General features: G+C 37.4%; 1 protein-coding gene and 1 long non-coding RNA gene across 2 annotated transcripts; one reads left to right on the forward strand and one right to left on the reverse strand.

Annotated features, from left to right (window-relative positions):
- Positions 1 to 1,774: 1,774 nt before the first annotated feature.
- On the forward strand, positions 1,775 to 14,506 carry LOC120256654 (UDP-sugar pyrophosphorylase). Its single transcript, XM_039264335.1, has 17 exons — positions 1,775 to 1,944; positions 2,054 to 2,158; positions 2,823 to 2,939; positions 3,386 to 3,526; positions 4,217 to 4,316; positions 4,572 to 4,699; positions 4,823 to 4,894; positions 5,011 to 5,075; positions 5,324 to 5,384; positions 5,522 to 5,639; positions 5,833 to 5,957; positions 6,596 to 6,672; positions 7,016 to 7,121; positions 13,252 to 13,311; positions 13,512 to 13,592; positions 13,826 to 14,065; positions 14,156 to 14,506. The coding sequence occupies exons 1-17, from the start codon at positions 1,837 to 1,839 to the stop codon at positions 14,321 to 14,323; spliced, it is 1,872 nt and encodes a 623-aa protein (XP_039120269.1). The 5' UTR covers positions 1,775 to 1,836; the 3' UTR covers positions 14,324 to 14,506.
- Positions 14,507 to 15,569: 1,063 nt separating this feature from the next.
- Positions 15,570 to 20,664, reverse strand: LOC120256629. The gene is made up of 3 exons (XR_005535370.1): positions 20,531 to 20,664; positions 20,290 to 20,429; positions 15,570 to 15,758 (listed from the first exon to the last, which is right to left on the reverse strand). It is a non-coding gene; the product is annotated as an uncharacterized LOC120256629 (long non-coding RNA).
- Between the last annotated feature and the right edge of the window lie 3,070 nt (positions 20,665 to 23,734).

A 23,734-nucleotide genomic window follows, 5' to 3' on the forward strand; every position in this document is an offset into this window, starting at 1 on the left:
AGCTCCAACCAACAGCAAAAAATGTGCAAGATATTGAGGCCATTAATGGCATTATGTTAATGATGAACTCTTCTCACCGTATATAATATATAATGTATTATCATATAATTCGATAAGCCGAATAAATTCAAGCCAAACATGGTTCATTGTCAAGTTTGTTATATAATAGTGTTTTCATTAATTTATATGTGGCAAGACATAGACGTGCTTGTTCAAGTTATGATCCAACCAATCATGCATTTTAATAGTCCGGTTCATTTATAATGTGACATGAAAAGTCATAAAATATGATGAAATTGTGTAACGTGATGTAACGCTTTGTTTGGTGTTGGATGATTAGTTCATTCAATGAGATGTTAGAAGTGAATAATGTGATTATAGGATTATTATTGTCTTAATTACATAATTTTTTTATTTAGACAAATAAATGACAAAGTTCCGTTTAAAAAAAGTTAAAGATGTGCACAGACAAAGAGTGCAACCCTAAGCTCAACAAGCACATATATACTTTCATTTTACGTGAACGTTGGGGTTAAATCTCAAATATTCTCTGAAATAAACACCCTACATAAAGGATTAGTACCAATACACAAAAAAAAATCGATGATACTATCTATGCATGTGATCTACACATTGAACTTAATAATCTGGGGAAAAAAATTTTGAGTGAATAATCCCAAAATAAGGTGCCGTGGACAATGATATGATACCAATAGAACATGATTGGTGAGCTAAAGTTTGGTACTGATTACTTCTTTAGTTTCCTTGCTAATTCCGGAGAAAAGTTGGGTTCTTTTGTCATTTTAATTAAAAATTTTCTCAGGGGTTTCTGAAAAAAACTGTAATGGACTCTTTCATAATTTTGCTACAAAAAGTTGCCTTTTCTTTGGTGACTTAGATACTTTTCGCTTTTTAAGGCCTCTCCGAAATAAATCAGACTTTTTTTTCAAAACAATCAATTATCAAGAACTCTTTTGTACGGTAAAGAATGAATTGGTCATGATAGCAAAAATTCACTAGTTATTCAGGGCTATTTTTGTAAAATTCTGTTAACCGGAGCCCGGAGGGAGTTGAGCTTGAAAATCTCATTCATGAATTATTTATTGTTTTTCATATTATTTATTTTACTGTATATATAAATCTTTTTTAAAATAAACAAATCATACCAAAAACATATATAAACGAGAAATTAATATTCAATTTAACTGAAATTTAAGTTTATCTTCTCGGTAAGACACAAACACCTCACATAAAAATCTGATGTTAATAGACTAAAAGTTAATTACTTTTATTTTAAATATATTCACAATCTTTCTCAAATAAAATAATATTTACTTTAATCCATATATATATATATATATATTCTATTCATCCTTTTTAACCTTTCATACACACACACCTTGGTAATTTTGATATGATATAAAAATTTTCTTACACATAATACCACAAAGCAAACAACAAAAATGACCCTTAAAAATAATAGTATTAAAAACTAATTAAAGCGGTGTTTTTTAAAGAGAATTAAAGGGGGTTGAAAACATAAACACTACCATTTTTAGGGGGATAAAAGTAAAACAGCCACTAAACCATACTTTGAGTTTTCAGAAACTAAAGGATAGTTTTGCAAATTTTGAAGATCAAAGGGTCGAATTCGTAAAAATGGCATTCCTATTCCACTGCTAGAGATTCGGTAAAACTCTCATCATCATAATACTAATAATAAATTAATAATACTAATAATAAAAAAAATATATATATATTTATTGTTCGCGGTTTTGGTTCTCTTCGAGATATCTTTCTTTCTCTTGCTCTCTGGGCTTTGGATAGTCTTCGTTGATGGCGTCCTTGGTGGCGGAGAAGCTCTCGGAAATCCAGATCGGGGATGACATGGCCTCGACGGCTCCTAATCTCATGAAGAATCTCTCGCTCCTTTCTCCCGATCAGGTTCCGATCTCAACCATGAAGGAATTTTTATTTTTGTAGTTCTTGATTTGGGTTTTATTGGGGGAGGTTTTGGTGGGGTTTGTTTTGATCTTGTTGTGATGGTTTGTAGGTTGAACTGGCGAAGATGTTGTTGAGAGAGGAGCAGAGCCATTTGTTCTTGCATTGGCCGGAGCCTGGGGTTGATGATGATAAAAAAAGAGATTTTTTTGAGCAGGTAGGTAGATCATCATGTAGATCTTTCTTGCTATTTGAATGTTGTTTAAATGTTAAAATTTAAAATTTAAAATTTGATTGTTAATTGGTTTGATTGTTGTAAACTGGCGCCCTGTAGGAAAATAGAAATTATTCAAAAATATATGATATTAGATAGGAATTGCATCCATGCTCTTCATCATCACGGAAGAAAAAGGGGGGAAAAACTTATGAATTCTGCATTGCCACCTCAAGAAGAGTATTCTACCGTTGTTCTTTTTGTTTGTTTTTTCTAATCCTTACATAATGTTGCAGAGCATGGATGTAGATTCACCGCCCCATAGATAGATCTTATTATTTTCTCTGGATTCCTTACCTATTTTTTTTTGTACTGTACACACTCAACCTTTCCTCAGTTTTGTGGGTTTTTCGTTGTTACTTTATTGCCTAATTTCAAATACGATCAGGGTATTTAAAGCTAAAGCTATTTTCAATAATTGGTGCAATCCAAGTCAGAATTAGATTGAACATGACTTTGTTCGTCTCGTAATTTTGATGAACGGGATATCAGTCTCATTGAGAATAATGTATCTTGCTATTTTGGCAGTCCCAACTGTCCAAGGATTATAAAGCTGAGTATTATTTTATATCTGTGTTTCTACTTTTGACATATGTTGTTGTTCTAGGTGTCTCGGCTCAATTCAAGCTATCCTGGTGGCTTGATAGCTTACATTCAAAACTCAAGGAAACTTCTTGCTGATTCTAAAGCAGGAAAGAACCCATATGATGGCTTCACTCCTTCTGTAAGTAAATCTTATATACATGCATACATACATATATATATATATATATGTATATATATATATATATATTTATATATATCTTTTAGATGAGGGTTCTGTTACTACCTATCTTATTTTTGCATGCTCTTTAGAATGTAATCCATCTACCTTTTACATCATCTTGTTCAAAACTTGGAACCGGGGAGGGCATTGAAGCAACTCTGATATTGTTGGGTGCCTAGTCAGTACCTAACTAAATGTAAAAGCAGTAGTTTAACTATATAAAGGAATAACTTTTTTGCTCTGCTCTATAGTTATATAATCTTCTGGATGTTGCTGTTTTATATTAACTTTTTCTTGTTCTCAATTGTGGTTTTCTGAATCCCGCTGATTTCTTATTTCCTTGATATGCAACCTGAATTGTTCATTCATATATGCCTGTGTTACTGACGCGAAATACTCTGCAGGTTCCATCAGGAGAAATCCTGACTTTTGGTGATGATAATTTTAATATGTTGGAAGAAGCAGGTGTAAAGGAAGCGAGGAAGGCTGCATTTGTTCTTGTTGCAGGTGGCCTTGGGGAGCGTCTTGGATACAAAGGAATTAAGGTGCCCTTTTTTCTTTCATGGTCAAATTTTATTATGGATTTGCCCTTACTAAAATGGCCTGAATTTGTTATGCCCTTTTATAAATAAGACAACCTTTAACCAAAAAGATTTTTGTATAGCTATACTTGCATAAGTGACAATAAAATCATTTGGGTGATCAAATACTGGATATGCTCCTCAGTCACATGCTTGTGTATATATGTAAATTACTTTATTAAGACCAAGTGAGATTTTATGTGCATCAACCAGTGTGTGAATTCTTTTTGTTTTAAACTTGCAATTTTATTGCCTTCAAGGGTACTTTATGTGTTTGTCTATGTGTGAATGGATGCCTTATCTCTGGAGAAGGCACTAGTTCAAAGTATGCTAATTTGATTACCGTTGTTTTTGGTGGAAACTGATGTGGGTAAAATAAATTAATACACTTTGAACTAGTGCCTTCGAAGGTGAGTTAATTCATTTCACATTAATCCAGGTTACCACAACTAAATGGTACTCAAGTCATAATCACCAAAAACCTTTTTGCACTTGCTTTATACCCTATTAGGTCCATATTGATACCAAAGAACTTTGTTTTGATGCCTATTTTAGCTTTACAATCTTTAGACTGTGAGAGATAATGTGCCAAGGCACCATAAATGTACATATTCCACTCAATAGAATATTACTCTGCTTTTTTGTTTGTTGCAGTTGGCTCTTCCTTTGGAAACAACAACAGGCAGATGTTTTCTACAGCATTACATAGAGTCTATTTTGGCTCTACAAGAGGCTAGCTGTAAGTTGGTTCAAGGTCAGTGATACTACTATATTCTTGAAGAGAATCTTTTGTTATGAGAAAGTGCCAATGAAAAAAAAAATTCCACTATCTAGTTCTCATGAGATACTGATATTTAATGAGAATTTTTTTTTTAAAAAAGATCCACTGTTGTTCAAGAACATTTTAGCCATAAATGAGCAATGTTGTGTGCAAATTTTGTTAACATCATATCTTGGTTAATTGTTGGATTCCCCGTTCTAATGGATGGTAGTGATATTGACTATGCAGGTGGATGCAATTCTGAGATTCCCTTGGTGATTATGACTTCAGATGATACTCACGCACCAACTTTGAATCTTTTGGAATCAAATTCTTACTTTGGAATGAAGCCCACACAAGTGAATCTTCTTAAGCAGGTATCATTAAATATATCAACTTTACTTTTGAAGTCAAATTCTTGCTTTTATATGTCTGACAGTCTGACCTGATAATGTAACCTCTAGTTTGTAATATCAACTATTCCTGGCTTATTATTGTAGGAAAAAGTAGCATGCTTAGATGATAATGATGCAAGGCTTGCACTAGATCTAAATGACAAATTCAAAATTCAGGTACATCAAATGTGGTCTTTCAAGATGGTTCACCCTGGGAAATGTAAAATCCCAGTGCATGAAACATAGGGATTTAGGACTTACTTTTCTGACAATCTTATACTTTCTGATGGCAGACAAAACCTCATGGTCATGGCGATGTGCATGCACTTCTATTCTCCAGTGGCTTGCTTAACAAATGGTGTGCTTTTGAATGTATTTTTTCCGAAACATTTTTTCTATGTAATTACTGGAGTCTTTAATCTTAAATATCTGGAAATTCTTCTAGGTGAACCTTTAGGCTATGATGTATCATAATTTATAAGTTGTTCTATCTGTGCAATTGTATTTTGCTACCACTTTCTCTTCTTTTAATTTTTATGAAGTTCAAACTTGAGTTTGTGCTTTTTGTCTATGCCGCATATTCAATTTTTTTACCTTATCTCTCAGGCATAATGCGGGTTTAAGATGGGTTCTTTTCTTCCAAGATACCAATGGACTACTCTTTAAGGTTTGACAGAATGCATGTTTGACAGATTGCATATTTTGTGCCTTTATATTTGTTTTGATTTCCTTACTCATTTTTTCACCATATTGTTGTATCTTTTTGTTATCAATTTGTCTTCTTAATTCCTATTGCTTACGTAGGCAATACCTGCTGCATTGGGTGTGAGCTTAACAAGGGAATACCATGTTAATTCTCTGGCTGTTCCTCGCAAAGCAAAAGAAGCTATTGGAGGAATTACCAAGCTCACTCATGCTGATGGTAATTCAGTCAAAAAATATATTTGCTTCCTTTTTTATGTGTGTGCAACTATTTAGAAAAGATGGAAATGAAAAAAGCTTGCTTAGATGCTTGTACCTTTCAAGTTTTTAAGTGGAATTAAGAAACTAGTCTTTTTGGCCATCCCTATTCCTATTAATGCATCCAAATTTATTAATATGCCTACTGCTTTTAGGAAGAACAATGGTGATTAATGTGGAGTATAATCAGCTTGATCCTTCGCTTCGAGCAAATGGACATGCTGATGGAGATGTTAACTGTGAAACCGGCTACTCTCCCTTCCCTGGAAATATAAATCAGGTATGCATATTATCCATTTTACTGTACAAGTCTGTTCATGCTGTTTCTGCAGAACATTTGTTCCTTGACAGTTTTCATGCAACTTTTATAATTGGGTTTCATGCTGTGGATGTTTAATAAACTGAGACTAGGCAACAAGTTCAGTTGTTGAAATGAACATGTATTAAAGTCTCAAGTTAGGACCAGCTGAGTGTTTGAAATTTAGTGACAATGTTAAACATTGAAAGCTGGAGATTGGAACATGTTATCTTGTTTGCCTTCTAAGTCTTAGTAATTAACCTATTGTTTTTACCTTCTGGAGCAGGTAGCAATCTTTTACCTTGTTTTACTAATTAGCAGGCCCAAGTTTTGTGTTTGAATTGTTTAGGAATTGCAACTTTAGTGTGAATTTTTCTAATGATATTGGTATTTATATTTTAGATGCTATTTATCTACATGTGTTGCTAATAAGCATTTTCTCCTGTGTTAGTTAAAGTATTATTGTTGTACCTCTATGTTTGACATTATCATGCTTCTTTTGCTTTCAATCTTGACCTCTAGATGGCTAATTCACTATAATTTGGAGATGAAGAATGAAATTGTCATCTTTTTGTCACATCTGAAATTATTAAACTTGAAGTATTGATTACTTTGTGCAGTTAATTCTGGAACTTCAACCATACATTGAGGAGCTAACAAAAACACAGGGTGCCATTGCAGAGTTTGTTAATCCCAAGTAATGCTTCATACCTTTCGGTCAAATTAAATCCTTATCCTCTTTCGTTTACCAAGGAAAGAGCTAACATTAGAATGCAGTTTTTGCAATTAATGTAAGTGTAGAAGGCTAAGAATATTTCATCTTATGCTAGTCCCTCATTGCTGCATGGTCCATTATCTTCATTTTTGATCTGCAAATAGATGTAGTCCTAGCCATAAGAATTTTTATTTTCTGTAAGCATTATTCCAACTATATGATATAATCTTACACATAATTCTTTTGTCCTTTTTTTTAATAGTAGACTTACAGCCTATTTTTTCCAAAGAATTTATGTTTACTTTCCTGGCCTATGTAATTCCAGATATAAAGATTCTAGCAAGGCATCATTCAAATCATCTACTCGTTTGGAATGCATGATGCAAGATTATCCAAAAACACTACCTCCATCAGCAAGGGTTGGATTTACAGTAAGTGAATGCTGATTGAATGATGCTTCCTCTTCCTGAATTTGATGATTGTAACACTTGTTTCTAGTTCTGAGCGTCTTACAACTAGAACAATAATGTGCTCTTTCCACAATCATGTTAAAGCATTCTGTAGAATACCCTATTAATTTGGTAGCCACATTTTCATTTTTTACTAGTCATGTTGAATCTTCTTTTTTGCATATAACTTGACTATTTCTAATGCAAGCCACTTGTATGTGTGCTCCATTTATATTTCACAAAGATTAACTTATACTATTTCTTAAAAAGCTGATACTTGGATCTAATTTATGATAAGGATGAACTTAACATCATTTTGTCCCGATGAGTTACTACTGTTAGAAGGGAGAAGAATGAAAGAAGAGAAGAAAAGAGATGGATCAAAGCTCATCAGTGTATTAGAAACAAGTGATCAATGGCTACATATAGAAGCAACACATACAAGTATACACCACTACACATGTATATATATACATACATACATCTGGTATACATACATACATCTAACACCCCCCCTCAAACTCAAGGTGGATCATGGGTCTTGAGTTTGGATAACATAAACAGATGCTGATCACGTGTCTGTGCCTTAGTGAAAAAAATCAGCCACCTGGACCTCGGTAGGAAGATAATGAAGAGAGACAGTATGCGCACGGACATGACAGCGGGTGAAGTGGGCATCGACACCAATGTGTTTGGTCAGCTCATGCTTGACCGGATTTGCTGCAATCTGAAGAGCTCCTGTACTGTCACAGTGAATAGGAATAGGAGAATGAATCGGGACACCAAAATCCTGCAAAATCGAGCGAAGCCAAAGCACTTCCTGTACTGTAGAAGCTAAAGCGCGAACCTCAGCCTCAGCACTGGACTTGGCAATGGTTTGTTGTTTCTTAGTCTTCCACACAACAAGTGAAGACCCAAGAAATATACAATAGCCAGTGACAGAGACTCGATCATCGGGAGAAGTGGCCCAAGTAGCATCCGAATAGGCTCATGGTGAAGAGTGGACTGGTGCGAGTAGAATAGACCAGCGGCGAGTGCCTCGAAGATATCGTAACACCCGGAGAAGATGTCCATAATGAGCAGGTGGGAGCCGCAACAAAGCCCGGCCCGAGAATGTGCATGCGGACGTGAGAAATGTCCGGGACGTGTGATGACGAAGATAGACTAAGCTACCAACAAGATGCTCGATAGCGAGAAGGATCCCGGGTGAGGGAACCCCGTCGGAGCATGAAGTTGCAAACTGCAACTCCATCGAGTGTAGGCTGCGATGCAGTGTCGGTCAGAACCCGGAGGCGATCGAGAAGATCAAGAGTGTATACTTTCTTTGGGATAGTCGATAGCCATCGGGATGAGATGTGATCTCGATACCCGAGAAAATAACGAAGCGGACCAAGATCGATCGTCAAAAAGTCTCACATAGTCGTCGCTTCGCAAAAGCAATGTGAGCGGAATCATCACCGATAAGAATCATATCATCCACATACGAAAAGAAGAATGGTCGTAAGACGGGGTGAAGAATGAATGAAGATGCTGCGGATCATGTATGCTCGAGTAAACCCAGCGACCTCGGCGATCAGTCTTTCGAACCTCTCAAACCGAGCACGAGAGCTGTTTGAGACCATAGAAAAGCACGGCGAAGGCGAGCAAGCGAGCCGGGAGGTACACGGGGCCGGGAGGAGGAGTCGTGTAGACCTCCTCAGCTCGAGTCCCCATGAAGAAAGGCATTCTTCACATCGGTCGATGAAGAACCCACTCTGACGGCAGCAGCAGTGACTAATGTGCTGGACTGTAGTGCATGTGGGCCACGGGGGCAAAAAGTCTCCTCATAGTTACGGCCGTACTCCCTGCTGAAAACCACGAGCGACAAGACGGCGCTTTATAACGCTCGAGACCCATCGAGCGGGTCTTCACCCGGATAGATCGATGACATGTAATAGGGAATAGCATGGGTAGGGGAGAGGGACGATATCCCACGTGTGAGTCAGGAGACAAGGCATCGAGTTCCTCGACCATGGCGGTCCCGCCGCTCGGGGATCGAGACACGCTTCCCACGTGGGTACACGGCTCGATGATATCTCGAGACAGCTGGTGCTAGCGGAAGCATAGCGAGCAGGGAGGATGTAAAGTGGAGCGATCTCGCGAAAGAGTAAGGAGGGAGTCGGATCGAGTAGTAGGAGAGGCGTCGAGAGGGCCTGCCACGATGGAGTCGTCGCGGGATCCCGACGATGGTAGAATAAAGCGGATGGCGGATGAGCGGGGAGGAAGTGAAGAAGAAGAAGGGGTAGACACGATGGGAGACTCAGCGAGAAGAGGAGAAGCGGGGTCGAGGGAGGAGGGACTAAGAAGCTCTGGAGGAGTAATGATCGACGGAGAAGGCACAGGAGAGGTACCTACAGGAGAAATGGGAGGGAAAAAGAAAAGATAGAGGAACCGAAGGAGAGGAGACTCGAGTAGAAGAGGGAGAGGCGTAAAATGGGGTAGTCTCAGTCAAATGTGACATCACGAGAAATCTGAGTCTGACGAGCAGCGGGATCATGACAGCGATAACCTTTATGCTCGAGGCTATATCCCGGAAAAACACAGGAGACAGACTGGGCGGTGAGCTTGGTCCGTTCCCGCGGTGAGAGCAAAACAAAACAACGACAACCAAAAACACGAAGATGATCATGGCGAGGAGGTGTCCCACTGAAGAGACTCCCCGAGGCTGCGATCATGAAGATGAGAGGAAGGTTGAAGGTTAATCAGATAAACGTACCGTACTAACGACGATCGACCCCAAAAATGAGGAGGAGAAAAGCACCAGAAGAAGAGCACGAGCCGTCTCTAAGATATGACGATGTTTTGCGTTCGATGAACCCCGATTCCGAGCATGAGCACCGGGGACGGGATAAGCGAGGCGATGTGCCCTCGAGGAGATAAAAAGGCTCGAAAAGCACGAGAAATATATTCACCACTCGAGTCGGATCGAAGATCTTGAGCGAGGCGACAAAGTGGGTGTGAACCATGGGTCGTAAAAAGATCGATAAATAGACAATAGCGACTACGATTATGCATAAAGTAGATCCAAGTAAAGCGAGTGTAGTCATCAATAAAAAAATAACATAATAGCGGTTACCTCCTTTAGAAACAAAAGGAGCGGGACCCCCAAACATCGAATGAATAAGTTCGAAAAGGTGCGATGAGTACGAGATACACTCATAGGATAAGGACGTTGGAGTGCATTTTACCAAGCTTCTGACCAACACGGGCATAATATCAGAGGAAGGAGAGAGCTCCTAAGACGCCAAGACGAACAAGAGATGACAGACGAGAGGAACACAAGTGACCAAGACGATGATGCCACATATGATGAGATAAAAGCGAGTAGCATGAGCGGTGATGAATAGACTTAGTCGAAGATGACGGATGAAGAGTATCCAACACATAGACTCCATCATGGCGGGCGGCCGCTCAATCACCTTCCCATTGTGATCCTGCGCACGACGTATACTGCGGTCGAAAAATAACTCGACAACCATAATCGATAGGTCGACTATGAGACGTGAGGGTTCATGGATAAAGCGAGGAACATGAGAGACGAGAGGAATAGAAAAAGAAGTAGAAGAAAAAAAGGCCAGTAGATGAAATGGGGAGGAGGGTGCCATCAGCAGTACGAACACGTGTAACATGTAATGGCGGATGAGAATGATAAAGATGAGTGGCATCGTGAGTCATGTGAGAGAAGCACCGGAATCAGAAGCCAAAGAGGGACGAGGGAACTACCGGAGCGATGGGAGGAACTCGAGCCGACTGCGTAGCCGGGTGGAGTCTCGCTAGATGAGATCTGCTGAAAGCTGTCGAAACATCGCCAATAGCGATGATCGGTGGGAGGCAGTGAGGAGAAGATGATGTAGTCGGAGATGGTGGAGCGAGGAGAGACTGGGACGGAATGTACTGCTTCGGTGAGAGTGAGGCAGCGGTAGAAGAGGCGGTGAAGGAGCAGTACGTGGAAGTCCACGCTGTTTCTTCCGACACTCACGCTCATGATGACCAAACATGCCACAGTAGTGACAAATCATGGTGCGTTTCGGCCTAGTAGAAGAAAGAGGCCTAGATGAGACAGAAGGTGCCGGGGGTCTACTAGATGAGGACGAAGAGGCAGAAGGAATGCGAGGAACAGCAAGAGCACTACCTCCCACTGTGAAGGTAGCCCGGAGACGGGTTTCCTCAGCACGAACAAAGGTGAAAGCATCATCCAAAGAGTAGACCCGATGGAGCATGTAGATGCGAGCCCGAGTTTGTTCAAACTCGGGACGGAGCGCATAATGAACTCATACATACGGCGTGTTTCATCATGGCTACGACGACGTGAGCAAGACTCAGAACAAGTAAGGATCTGGGCAGCATGAACAGCACAATAGGGGAGGGAGTCGAGCATCAATCGACGCCATAAGGCACAATACCGACTATAGAGCGGGTCGACAGGTGTCCTCGCCCTGTCGAAGACTAGAGAGAGTCCGATATAAAGTGTAAAGTTGCTACCGATCGGAACCACGATGAACGACGCTCAAGATAGTCCCACATCGCCCGAGCGGTGGGAAGATCGACAATCTGAGTACGAATATCAAGAGTGATCGTCTGACAGATCATCATCTTGGCCATAGAGTCGTCAGCAACCCATTTCTCAAACTGCTGCTCAAATGCCAGAAGAAGAGTAGAGGCCTCGGTGGAAGAAGTGGTGTCAGGGATAGAAGGAGCAGTAGGAGCAGTACTCGTACCATCAACATGGCGAAGAACGCGAATGCCATCAAGAATACGCTGATAGTGAGCCGCCAAGCGATGTAGTTGGTGCCGTCAAGTACCACATCAGAATGATGGAGATTGCGGTGACGCATCTCAGGTAGCACACTACTAAGCCCATAAGCATCCATATATATATTTCCTTTTTATAATCAGCTAAGCCTAAGCACATGAGTACAGTAAACAGACATCAATGTCTTTTGCTTTTTGAATGGAGTCAGTTCAATTGTCTTCATGTGCTTGGAGAAGACACAAAAGGCTATATTCGTGGGGAAAGGATGGAGGCTGGGCGACAAGGTAGTGATCAACGAGTCTCCGTGAGTGATGGCGGCCGGTCGGCGGCAGCGGCGAGTGGGCAGACTGCGCGCACGCGTACGGGCGCGAGTGTCGTGGCCGGGCGCGGTGTTGAGGCGGGCGTGGCCGAGCGCGGGCCGGCCGCGGGGCGTGCGGGCCGGTTGCGGGGCGTGGATCGGGAGGCGATGCTGGTGGCCGAGCGCGGGCGGGCGCGGGCGTCTTGGCCGGTCGCGAGGCGTGGATCTCGAGGCGTCTTTCGGGTGGCCGAGCGCGGGCGTCTTGGGCCGGTCGCGGGGCGTGGATGTGCTGGCCGGTCGCAAGCGTGGATCGGGAGGCGATCTTTCGGTGCGCGTCTTGGGCCGGGTCTCGAGCGTGGATGTCTGGCCGGTCGCAGAAGAAATTTTTGAATGAGGAAATGAAAAGAGAAATGAAACAAGGGGGAAGAAGACAGGACTAGTGAAGTATAGAAATGGCCGACTGATGAAGTGTAGAGATGGCCGGAGGAATGTACCTAGTCTGATACCATGTTAGAAGGGAGAAGAATGAAAGAAGAGAAGAAAAGAGATGGATCAAAGCTCATCAGTGTATTAGAAACAAGTGATCAATGGCTACATATAGAAGCAACACATACAAGTATACACCACTACACATGTATATATATACATACATACATCTGGTATACATACATACATCTAACAACTACTAGGGTATGGAGATAAGGAAGTGAGCAGAAAATAGGCATCAGCGATTCTGTATAATCTTGCGTATAAATCCCAGAAACTAGGAAATTTATCATCTCAATGAATCATCGTATTGCTTGATATCAGCATTCTTGTTTAAGTGTTTAGATGCATCTGTGCTGAAACTGAAGTGATATGGGTGAAATCATTGGCATTATCATGATGTTGTGATAACCCATGAACTGGTTGGTGGCTAGGTTTTCTCTAGACCACCAAGTTCAGAGAAAACTACTTATGGCCCAATAGGTGATAATTATTGGCTTTACGTTATTTATTTATTGTGACTTGATTCCTTGAAGGTAATGGAAACATGGCTTGCCTATGCCCCTGTTAAGAACAATCCAGAAGATGCTGCCAAGGTATGCCTCTACTGTTTCACTTTTGTTTTGTTTGGCACTTTTATTTAAGCATCATGATATGCGGGGGCATTATTTGATGCTGATGTCTGATGCTATTTAGCTGTTCTTGATGAGTTATCAATTGACAAAGACACAACTCACATGGACTCTGCTGTTTCCATTCTTTCCTGCTATAATTTACTTGTCCTGCTTTTTTGTAGGTACCGAAGGGTAATCCTTACCATAGTGCCACTAGCGGAGAAATGGCTATCTATCGAGCAAACAGCCTCATTATGAAAAAGGTGCTCGTCTTTCCTTGATGCTTATGGTTTCAGTTAAGGTTTTGTTCATGAATGCAGACACATACTCATTACCAAGTTGTTCATAAATTGGTACATCATAGAGATTAACCTACTCAAACCCATATTTTCAATTGATCTGATCATTATTAGCAACATAAGGTAGCTCTCATCATATTCCATTTTTGTTGAACACTAATTATGCTCATCATAACTTAATTCTCATTGTTGCACAGGCCGGTGTCGAGATAGCAGATCCCGTGGTCGATGAATTCAATGCACAAGAAGTAGAAGTTTGGCCGCGCATTACATGGAGCCCCAAGTGGGCAATAACATTTGCTGACGTGAAAAAGAAAGTGAACGAGAAATGTTCCGTCTCTCAGAGATCTACCATGATAATCAAAGGTCAAAACATTGTCCTCGACAACCTCTCCTTGGATGGGACACTAATTGTCCATGCCATAGATGAAGCTGAGGTACAAATCTAATCATTTAAGTACCGTAACTTAATTGTGATAATAAACAACTCGAAATTTAACCGAAAACTTTGGTAATGCCCATTGTAGGTGCAAGTGAGTGGGTGTGTTCAAAACAAGGGATGGTTGCTTGAAAAAATTGATTTCAAAGACAGTTCTCTGCCTCAAGAAACAAGAATGAGAGGCTTTAAGATTCAGAAGGTTGAACAGTTAGAGGTGAACTATTCTGAGCCTGGGAAGCACTTATTCAGAGCATGAACCAAAAATTGATGTCTTTGTAGCATTCTTTAGGCCTTTGTTCAGAAGTGCTAACATAATCATTGACATTGGAATAAAAATTTTCTTTGTAAACATTTTTTTTGAATTTCCAAATAATTCCTGAAGGACCATTGTTGTTTTCTGACATTTATTGTTCTTTAAAAATGGTGTATGATCTGATCATGATCTTGTCTCAAGATTTTTGAATAATGATTTACTAATCATTTTTTATTTTTATTATTGAACAATTATGTTTTTGTTTAGTTTTTTTTTCTTTAAAATAAAAATAGAGAATCTTGATTGAATACATCTTATAAAAATGGATAATTGTCAATACATTCTTGTAAGATTATATCTGTTTATGTACCATCAGAAGAATGGGTTTGTTTGTTGCATATAATAAGAAAAAAAAAAATTGTTTGACAAGTATGAATTAATCAGAGTGCATGGATGAGTAATTAGTATTTTAATTCATATGTACTCTCATTTTGTGTGGTTTAAATTGGTTTTCTCGTCAAGAACATGAATATCTTATATAGGGATCCTCGTGTGGCGACCACTCACTCTCAATCCTACCATCCAAAATAGCAGCTCCATTGTTAAATCCGAGGTTTGATCTAAGGTCTTTTTTTTCTTTCTTTCTTTTGTGATTTTAAATTGAAATATGGTGCCTATTGGAATTAGCTCAAAAATGATGAGATATAGTTTTTTTTTTTTAAAGTAAGGTTATTATCTGAATCCTCTTATTTGGCTAGTGTTTAATGTTATTTTATTTATTTATTTATTTATTTTGTCCAGATGAGCAACTGCTATTATATAGTTTTTGTAACTCAAATTCTCAGCATTTGTGAAATATTATAATATGGACCCCTACCAAGACAACTTGACATTACTTTATTTGTTATTAGTTTGACCACCACCTTATCTTTCTTGAAGCTTGAAATCTTATATTACATATAATCCCTTTTTTAAAGATGAAGATCTAAATTCAATGCATGGCATTTTAAATGTTGTCAATGGATTAGGGATTCACCAGGAATATAAAACTTTTTTAAAAAAATTTTATTAACTTTCTTTGTAAATAATTAAAATAAATAATTAGTTAAACTTACTGTTGAAAAAACTTAAAAAAGAAAAAGCAAAAACCCAGATTACAATTAAATTCTCAATTAATATCATAAATTTATAATTTTAGACTTTTTTTTTTAATATTCAGAGGCCACTAGTATAAAGCAAACATTAGCCATGACTATCAACCATTTATTAGCTTCCAACCTTCTTTTAAGTTGATAATAATATTAATTGATGATCAATCAAAGATAACAGAAATTCTTTAACAATATTATAGACAGATCCCTTGACCACTGAGACAATTCATTTGCTTTTGCTTCGAATTCAGGGGCACTTAAAAGATTTCAATGGCCATGTCAAAATCCTGAAAAGAGTAAGAAGACAATAAGATTGATATCTTTGTACCTAGTGTTAAAAATCATTAGAATCCACAAACAGTCAAAGCACTTCATGAATGGTGGTTGACATTCATTATCCTTGTCATTTCAGATTCACCTGAAAGAGTAAGTGGTAAAAGAATCCTAACATCAAGATAATATCTTGTCTAACTCAATAAAAATGCAGGTTTGATTCTGTTGTTCAGTAAAAAGTGTGTGAAATAATGGCCATTATGAAATGGTCAGCACTGAAGATCTAAAATGAAAGGCAATTATGTGAAAGATAAAAAAAAAGAAAGGTGTGATAAATTTCAAAAGTCAAATATGCAATGCATATAATTTACTTAGATTCATTGAGGCCAAATAGAAACATGTCTCTGTCTTGTCAGAATCTAAATACCTCTCAAAGAAAAAAAAAAAAAAAAGTTTGTCTAACATGCTTTTAAAAATGAATGTATCTCAAAAGGGAGAGAATCTATCCATGGAAAAGGCAAGCAGCAAATGGAGTTGATGTGGTACCAGTGGCCAATTAGTGTCCGTATAAGCTGCAATCAATCTTTGAGCTATGAAACAATGAAGGTAGATGAATTTGAGATAAGAGGGAATAACAACAAGTTGTGTTTTTGAAGCATATTCTAATAAAAGCATGTCAATGGAGCATATAAGAGTAAAATGATCGATAAAACAGTTAACAGAGCTAAACAATCGGAAAACAATATGCCATCACCCCAAAGGCCCATACTTAGTTAATACTTAAAACTTGTAAATAGAAAAATCAGAAAACTATCATGTGTTTGATTTTTAAATAATAGCAAGCTATATATAGATTACCAGATCATCAGATCTAATAAACAGTACACTCAAATGCTGCATCAAGAAGCAAGCATGAGTCTTCACCATGTCTATTTTTCTCTTAACAGGATTATATTCCTGCTACCTAACAAGCATCATGGCAGTAGATGCTGGCTGCTCCACAACATGCATTCAAAATGAAGAAAGTACAACTTATCTGTGTCTGGGACATGGCAGAAGAAACCAGAAAAAGTGGTTAAGAGCAGGAGTGTGGATTCCTATGTTGTGGCATGGTTCTAGTGTGACAGCACTAACCACATATTCCTTCAAGAATTTCTTCAGCATGGGGTGGAAGTTATGTTTTCCATAAGCAAGTAGTTCAACCAATTAGAAGTATCACACAAAGAACATGATTACTCTACTTTGTCAACTGCCACTGTCTATAAATATGAACACTAAATGGATTTAAATAATATCAAAAGATGGGGAAACAAAGATCCTAGGGAACATTCATCGTAGAGCCTGACTTGAAGAGGCAGAGAATGGAGGGTAGCCAAGGATGACTTGCCGGCAATGGAAGAGTGCTGGCAAGTTGTCCGGACGCTAACCTTGGTTCTCTTCTTCTCATGTAAGGCTCTCACATGATCTCAAATGGTACTTTCCTCTACCAGGCAGCATGTTTGAAGATATATGAGTATGTAGGACTTCCTTTGCATGATATACATGCTTCTCTATGGCCTCTTTCATCTTTTGCATGTTTGCATATTACAATGCATATGAGTTGCATGAATTGTGGATGCTCAAGCAACCACTGGCTTTACTTTTAGAAGAAATATTCAGCAAGGATAAAGATGCTTTTAGAACAAAAAAAAAAACTAATCAGGAACTCTACCAAAACAAGCAGCAACTACACTAAATTAACAAATCAATGGTATTATTTTGAATAGCTGAAAAAAAGAAGGAATTAATTTTAGTTTTGATCATCATCTAAGCCTTTGCAATTTCTTGCAGTAGAAAATTTAATTGTCATGGATCCACCATTGCTATACAACCTTCTTCCTCTTTCTTGAAAGCAGATACTTCTCTTAACCAACACCCAACCAGAGAAATCTAAAATAGAGTCATGAAGCCTATATTTCATATTGCATACTGAAATTCATGATGTGTTGCTCTTGCCTCTATCTTTTTTATTTTTATTTTTATTTTTCTTGTTTAAAATAAAGTGCTGAGTCTACAGAGATGCAATCAAATAAGTGTCTATCAAGGAAGAAAATTTCTTTCAAGCTCCAAATATTATGCAATAAAAATTTGTGTATATATATATATATGTCAGTGTTCATAAAGAGGGAACTTATCTGATCACCAATTGAGAAAATATATAAAAGATGACTTCTCATGTATATCATAAACATAATACTACAGGATAACACTATATGCATGATGCCAATTCAATTGTGGAATTCATACAAAAAGTAAAAACATGCAGTCCTCCGTAATCTAATTTCTAAACTATCCATGCTATCCATTTCATCTCAGCACATCCATCAAACAGGAAGGCTTCAGGGTTAAATAACTCTGCAAGGTCATCTTTATGGGTCACAAAGAGAGTTAATATTGAAAAGCCATCCAGATGAGAGGTTACATACATTTAACCCTCCCCAGATAAGAGCTATGGCGCTAGACTGCACTATTTAATGTGTTAGATATTTGATGGCGCAAAAGAACAAATCTTAGACTCTTGCCACGAAATCCAATGATCTTATCATTTTAATCATTCTTCCGATGGAACCATTGTGATACACACAAAGAAAAGACAGAAATATGGTGACCAATTTCATTGAAATCTGCCTCCTTGGTTTAAACAATAATAATAATAATAATAACAACAAAAATAACAAAATATAAACTATTTCTCCTCTCCTGTACTTGGATACTCAACATCCATGTCCTAGTAACACTAGTAAGGCAAGAGCTCAAAGAAACATACCCAAATATGGAAGTTTCAGCTTTGTTGTTGTTCCATAGTTTTCCTCAGAAGTATATATCTCCTACCTTACATTTAACCTCACAAAATTGTATCAAATTTACTGCAAGTTACTATCTAGAATGCATAGCAACATATACAGAAAATAAGGCAGATGACTACGGGATAATCTGGCAACACATTTCATCCCCTGAATGTTTTTTTTTCCAAACAAAAGAAAATGATTTATAGTCATCATGGATTTTCCTTGGTTTATTTTGGATTTAACCAAAGACCTCTCTAACAGCAAAACTGAAATATAATTCTATTTTGATAAACATTTATCTTTTCCCACAAAGGCATGCATATCTAACTAGCCTAGTAGATTCTTCAGAACTTTCAGGTACTCCTTGTCTTAAGCCTTTGTTTTCATATATACATAGGCACTTCTAGGTACTCTAGAGCAGTTCCCTCATAACCAATTCATTGTTTTATATATAGGCACTTTTGTACCAAAAGCCAATATATACAAATTGCAGTCAGTGATGAGCATGAGTTAACCAAAACCACCATGCATGCTAATTTAAATCAAAAGTAATTCCCAAGTCAAAACATGTTTGTGTAACTAGGCATGTATAGGTGGATGACTTCTCTAAACCATTGCCTTGTGTTTTTCCATAATAAAAACAGTAACACAAGCACAAATCGATCTGATATAGTTAAAGATAAATAGCAATAACCCACTTTGACTTAAGCAATATGAATTCTATATTGTAAGCACACAACTGACACTGTCCTTGCAGGACAGAAACCAATACTATTAAAATAAATATTAGTCCCATATTACATCTGTTATATATATTAGTAGATATGGATATAAATAACTAAGAACGGGGCTCTTACTATATAAACTTACCTGTAAAATTTTGAAGCAGAGTAGGAAAAGAATACCTTACTGTAAAGTCAAATCTCAGTGGAAGTCATTCCAATGGCAAGTGCTAAGCATAGGAGATCTTTTTGTCTTTTTATAAAAAGTGCCACATCTATTTAAAATAAAATATAAAAAAATAAAAATAAAAGCATAGGCAATCTTATCAGTAGGTGAAGATGCTATTCACAAAACAACTATAACATTATTTTACATAACACTGCCCCATATGGAATAATGCCCACACACCATCCTCTTTTATACGTTCTCTCCTGAAAGGAAATGTGTTATAAGAGATGCTTTGAAACATGCACTGAAATTGCAAAATCCACCTAAAAGGGAAAACTTGCAAAACTTTAAACAACAAACTGGGGACTACTGTGGGGATCATGGCTCACCCTTTTATGCAGCACAATTCAAATATGGAAAGATGGGAAATATTCAAAGCAACTGTTGGTGGTTTTCCATGGCCGACCAATGAATTAAAGTATATGAGAACCAAATATCAACTAATTGCATGCCTATAAATAGAAAACACTATCAATAGTTTGATATACAAGTGAGAACGAGAAAAGCATGAAGAGGTGCATAAGATATACATGCAGAGAGCCTCGCATGAAGAGGCAGAGAGTGGAATGTAGCCAAGGATGACTTGCCGGCATTGAACAAAACAGAAATCTTTGATTGCACAATGTCGGCAAATTGTCCTTGGCTACATCAGGCTCTCTTCTTCTCATGCAAGGCCTTCACATGGCATCATGCATCATATTTGTAGCTACCCATATCAAGCAATTTTTCAGAAAATAAAGTTAAAATAGTTGAGGGAATAGTCAACCTGGAAAACTTGATAGCATTTGTTGAAGCCAACCAACAAGCAGAGATGAATTAACCAGCATTAACACAACAGAGAGATCCTTGGTTACAAATTGGCAGCAAAAATGTGCTTGAGTATATCTGGCTCTTTTCTTTGAAGCCCTTGCAAGAGACAAACCAAGTTTACATCAACCCATTAAGCACATTTATACAGGAGTGGAAGTCATGCCATAATATATAAGAGAGTAATGAAGATGGGTAACCTAATTATGTTCATTGCAGGTCCTGGCATGCAAAGGCAAACGTTGGAGTGCAGACATGGACGATTTGCCAGAATAAAACTGAAAGGTATCACCTTCAGCCGCAAATTGCTGGCTTGTTCTTCACTGCATGTGGCTCTCTTCCTCTGATACTGCAGGCTTCTGTTCAAGTGAATACCAGGTATATAAAATTAAAGACTTCTTGCATGTTTAGCGAGGAATTAGTTTATTTTAGTCTTAAAAAAATTTACTATTTGTGCTTCCTTTCGGCAATCTACATTTTTATGTGCTACGGAATATTATCATGAGTGAAGATATTTTCCAATTTTGCTTTTCTTTTTTTGTAAGATATAAATAAATAATATTTCTTATATCTTTAAATTTATGGTGCTTGGATAGGGAATAAACCAATAGTGAAAAATGAGGTATACAAATGAATGAAATATTTAAATTATACTGTGCTAATAAATAAAGAGAAACCATAACCATGCCGACACATCTTTAACGTGGAAATACTTTGTATGATAAGCTGAAAGGGATAAGTTTTAAAGTGCTTAAACACTTCCGAGGGAGCAATATATATTACCTACATAGCTCAAGCATCATTTGAAAGGAATAATTTGAGAGTACAAAGCATTAAGAAAATGACACTGGGCACAGATGAAGTGGTATAAATAGAAATTGTTACAGAAAAGATATTTGAGAAATTAATATGTCGAGCTGCAGTAATAGCATTTTTCTTTCTCTAATTAATAATATGCCTTATGTTGTAGAATCTGTAACCAAGTCCGCAGACTTGCAGTTGCAGGATATGGTAATGCAGTGGTATATGATTTCTGTGAAAAATGAGTTTTTGGGTTTACTTGCATCAACAAATGAGAACTTAGGGATGATGACATCTACCAATCAGCAGACTATCATTTAAATGAGTTCTTCAAATGACAAAATCTGAAGAAATTACTAAAGTAACAGCATCAGGCCATACAAAAAAAGGCTGAGCATAATACTATCAGTCATCAGGTTCTGCCAAATTAGATTAGCCTTATCTAAGAAAACACAGTCAAGTGTGACTTCAGTCTCAGGAATTGTTCTCTGAAGCCTGAATAAACTATGGTAAAATAACAACAAACAAGGCCTTTCAGTACAATAAAATCAAACAAGATGAACAGAGGGACTATAAATATCAGCAGAAAGCAGCATAACACAGACCTCACTGTGGTTTTGCACCAATTCATCTAAAATTTCATGATAACCAATAACTTATATAAAACAATACTACATGCAACCGCCATTCATGCAATAACAAAAACAAAGCAAGCAACTTTAGGTTATAACATAACACTTCAAAGTAAACCTGGCTATAAATTACATCAAATCGTCTCGAAGATGAATCGAATTCCAATTGAGAAACACAAAAACAATGAAATCATGCAAATTATGAAACTAATCACAATGTAAAACAAATCATTGAAAAGCCACAAATCATAAGAAGCAAGACATCACACACAACTAAAAACACTAATAATTAAGCATCATAGCTTCAATAGATTAAACAATAAATCCATCAAAGAAGTACATGATATGAAATACCTGGAATCGAAACCCTAGAGAGATGGAAAGAGATCCCTCCACTCTCCTCCACTGCGATGCCAGATTGACCACCATTTGGGAATCTTTTTCAGAAGAACCCGCGGGAGGGCTCGGATGGTCCATTTCGCGCCATTTTTATTTTGAAAATTGGGCTGGACCTTCTGCGTTCATTGGACCTAAACGCACGGCTTTGATTGCTTCGTGATCGACGGTTTCAATCTCAAAGCTGAGTGATTTGTGAGTGAATTTAGTCCCTATAAATATATATATATATGTTGACAAGTAGGCTACAAACGCTCCCGCTTTAAGGAAAATCATATGCATGCACAGCACTTTCCCCACTTCCGACTGAAGTGGATTTTGAACTAAGCCCACTTTAATATTTTTTTTTTACTGAAGTGAGGGAAGTGAGTCAATTTATAAAAACTAACTTCTTTTCACTTCTAAAGTCTTTTTTGAACTCATAGAACTTTATCCAATATCTAAATCCCTCGATTCTATTATCACTTTTTGACAAATGAACACAAAAATCTTAGAAGTGATATCATTTTCTCCCAATTTAGAGAAGTGATATTTCCCTCACATTCTGACTTCCCATCACTTACAGTGAAATGAACGCCCTATAGTTTGAATTGATCCAAATTCATTTGCAGTGTTAGTGAGAAGAAGTTGAGCTCAAGCATAACTACTAATGAACTCATTAATCATGTTAGACTCAACTAAGCTCATTTAACAAGTTCAGAGCAAACTCATTAAACAAGTATATTCGTGAGCATCTAATTAAGTAAACTCGCTAGCTGTAAGGGTTCTACCTTACACGCTCGGCATAGGATGGTCCCTGGCCGAGGGAGACTAGCCATAACGAACCCAATAACATCAGGTTCAAACTTGAATAAAAATTAACTATTCAAACTTGAAAATTAAGCCCAAAATTAGCTCATTTGCTTAATGAATGAGATTTTTCAAACCAAACTCTATCTGTTGATCGACTTGGTTCCTTTGGATTCCTAATCAAATCTAATAAAAATTTGACGTCCCACCAAACGGTTTTAGCTACTACATATTTACATCAGTAATATGATTAAAATTGAAATTTAAGTGTTTGGTTTCACATCATGTGGCATAAATAAGATCAACTGTACAATTAATTAAATGTTATCTATTTATTTATAAAATTATTATCTTTATTATTTTTGAAAAAAAAAGTGAAAAATAATTTTTTTATTTATGAAATTATATCTATAAAAGAGTCGATCTCAATTAATACTAATAAAAATCAAACATATACTATCATCAGCATGAGTTATTTTGTAAGTCTCCAGCGTATTTGACCCGACTATCATTAGCATAAGTTATTTTATACGTCTCCGAAGTGTATTTTTCAAATTTTATAAATTGAATTATTAATGTGTTAATATATTAATTTTATATTTATTGGGTGTTCCTATTTATGAAAATAATAATAGTAACAATAATAAATTAATAATGCTTGACCCCACCTCATTCAAGCTTCGTTTTCTCCAAAGCTTTTTCACCGAAAACCAACGACCCTCTACGGCAAGTGCACAACCACACGTCCTCCACGTGTCAAAACTCCACCTTCTCCTCCCTTCTCGT

Source organism: Dioscorea cayenensis, unplaced genomic scaffold, assembly GCF_009730915.1.
Source record: "Dioscorea cayenensis subsp. rotundata cultivar TDr96_F1 unplaced genomic scaffold, TDr96_F1_v2_PseudoChromosome.rev07_lg8_w22 25.fasta BLBR01001548.1, whole genome shotgun sequence".
Taxonomy (NCBI): Eukaryota; Viridiplantae; Streptophyta; class Magnoliopsida; order Dioscoreales; family Dioscoreaceae; genus Dioscorea; species Dioscorea cayenensis.

Bases quoted from the DNA above. Each gene is read 5' to 3' on its own strand.
- LOC120256654 (XM_039264335.1), top strand. From the start codon at position 1,837: ATGGCGTCCTTGGTGGCGGAGAAGCTCTCGGAAATCCAGATCGGGGAT. The intron at 2,940-3,385 runs GTAAGTAAATCT...AATACTCTGCAG, and splicing joins ATGATGGCTTCACTCCTTCT to GTTCCATCAGGAGAAATCCT. The intron at 14,066-14,155 runs GTACAAATCTAA...TGCCCATTGTAG, and splicing joins ATGCCATAGATGAAGCTGAG to GTGCAAGTGAGTGGGTGTGT.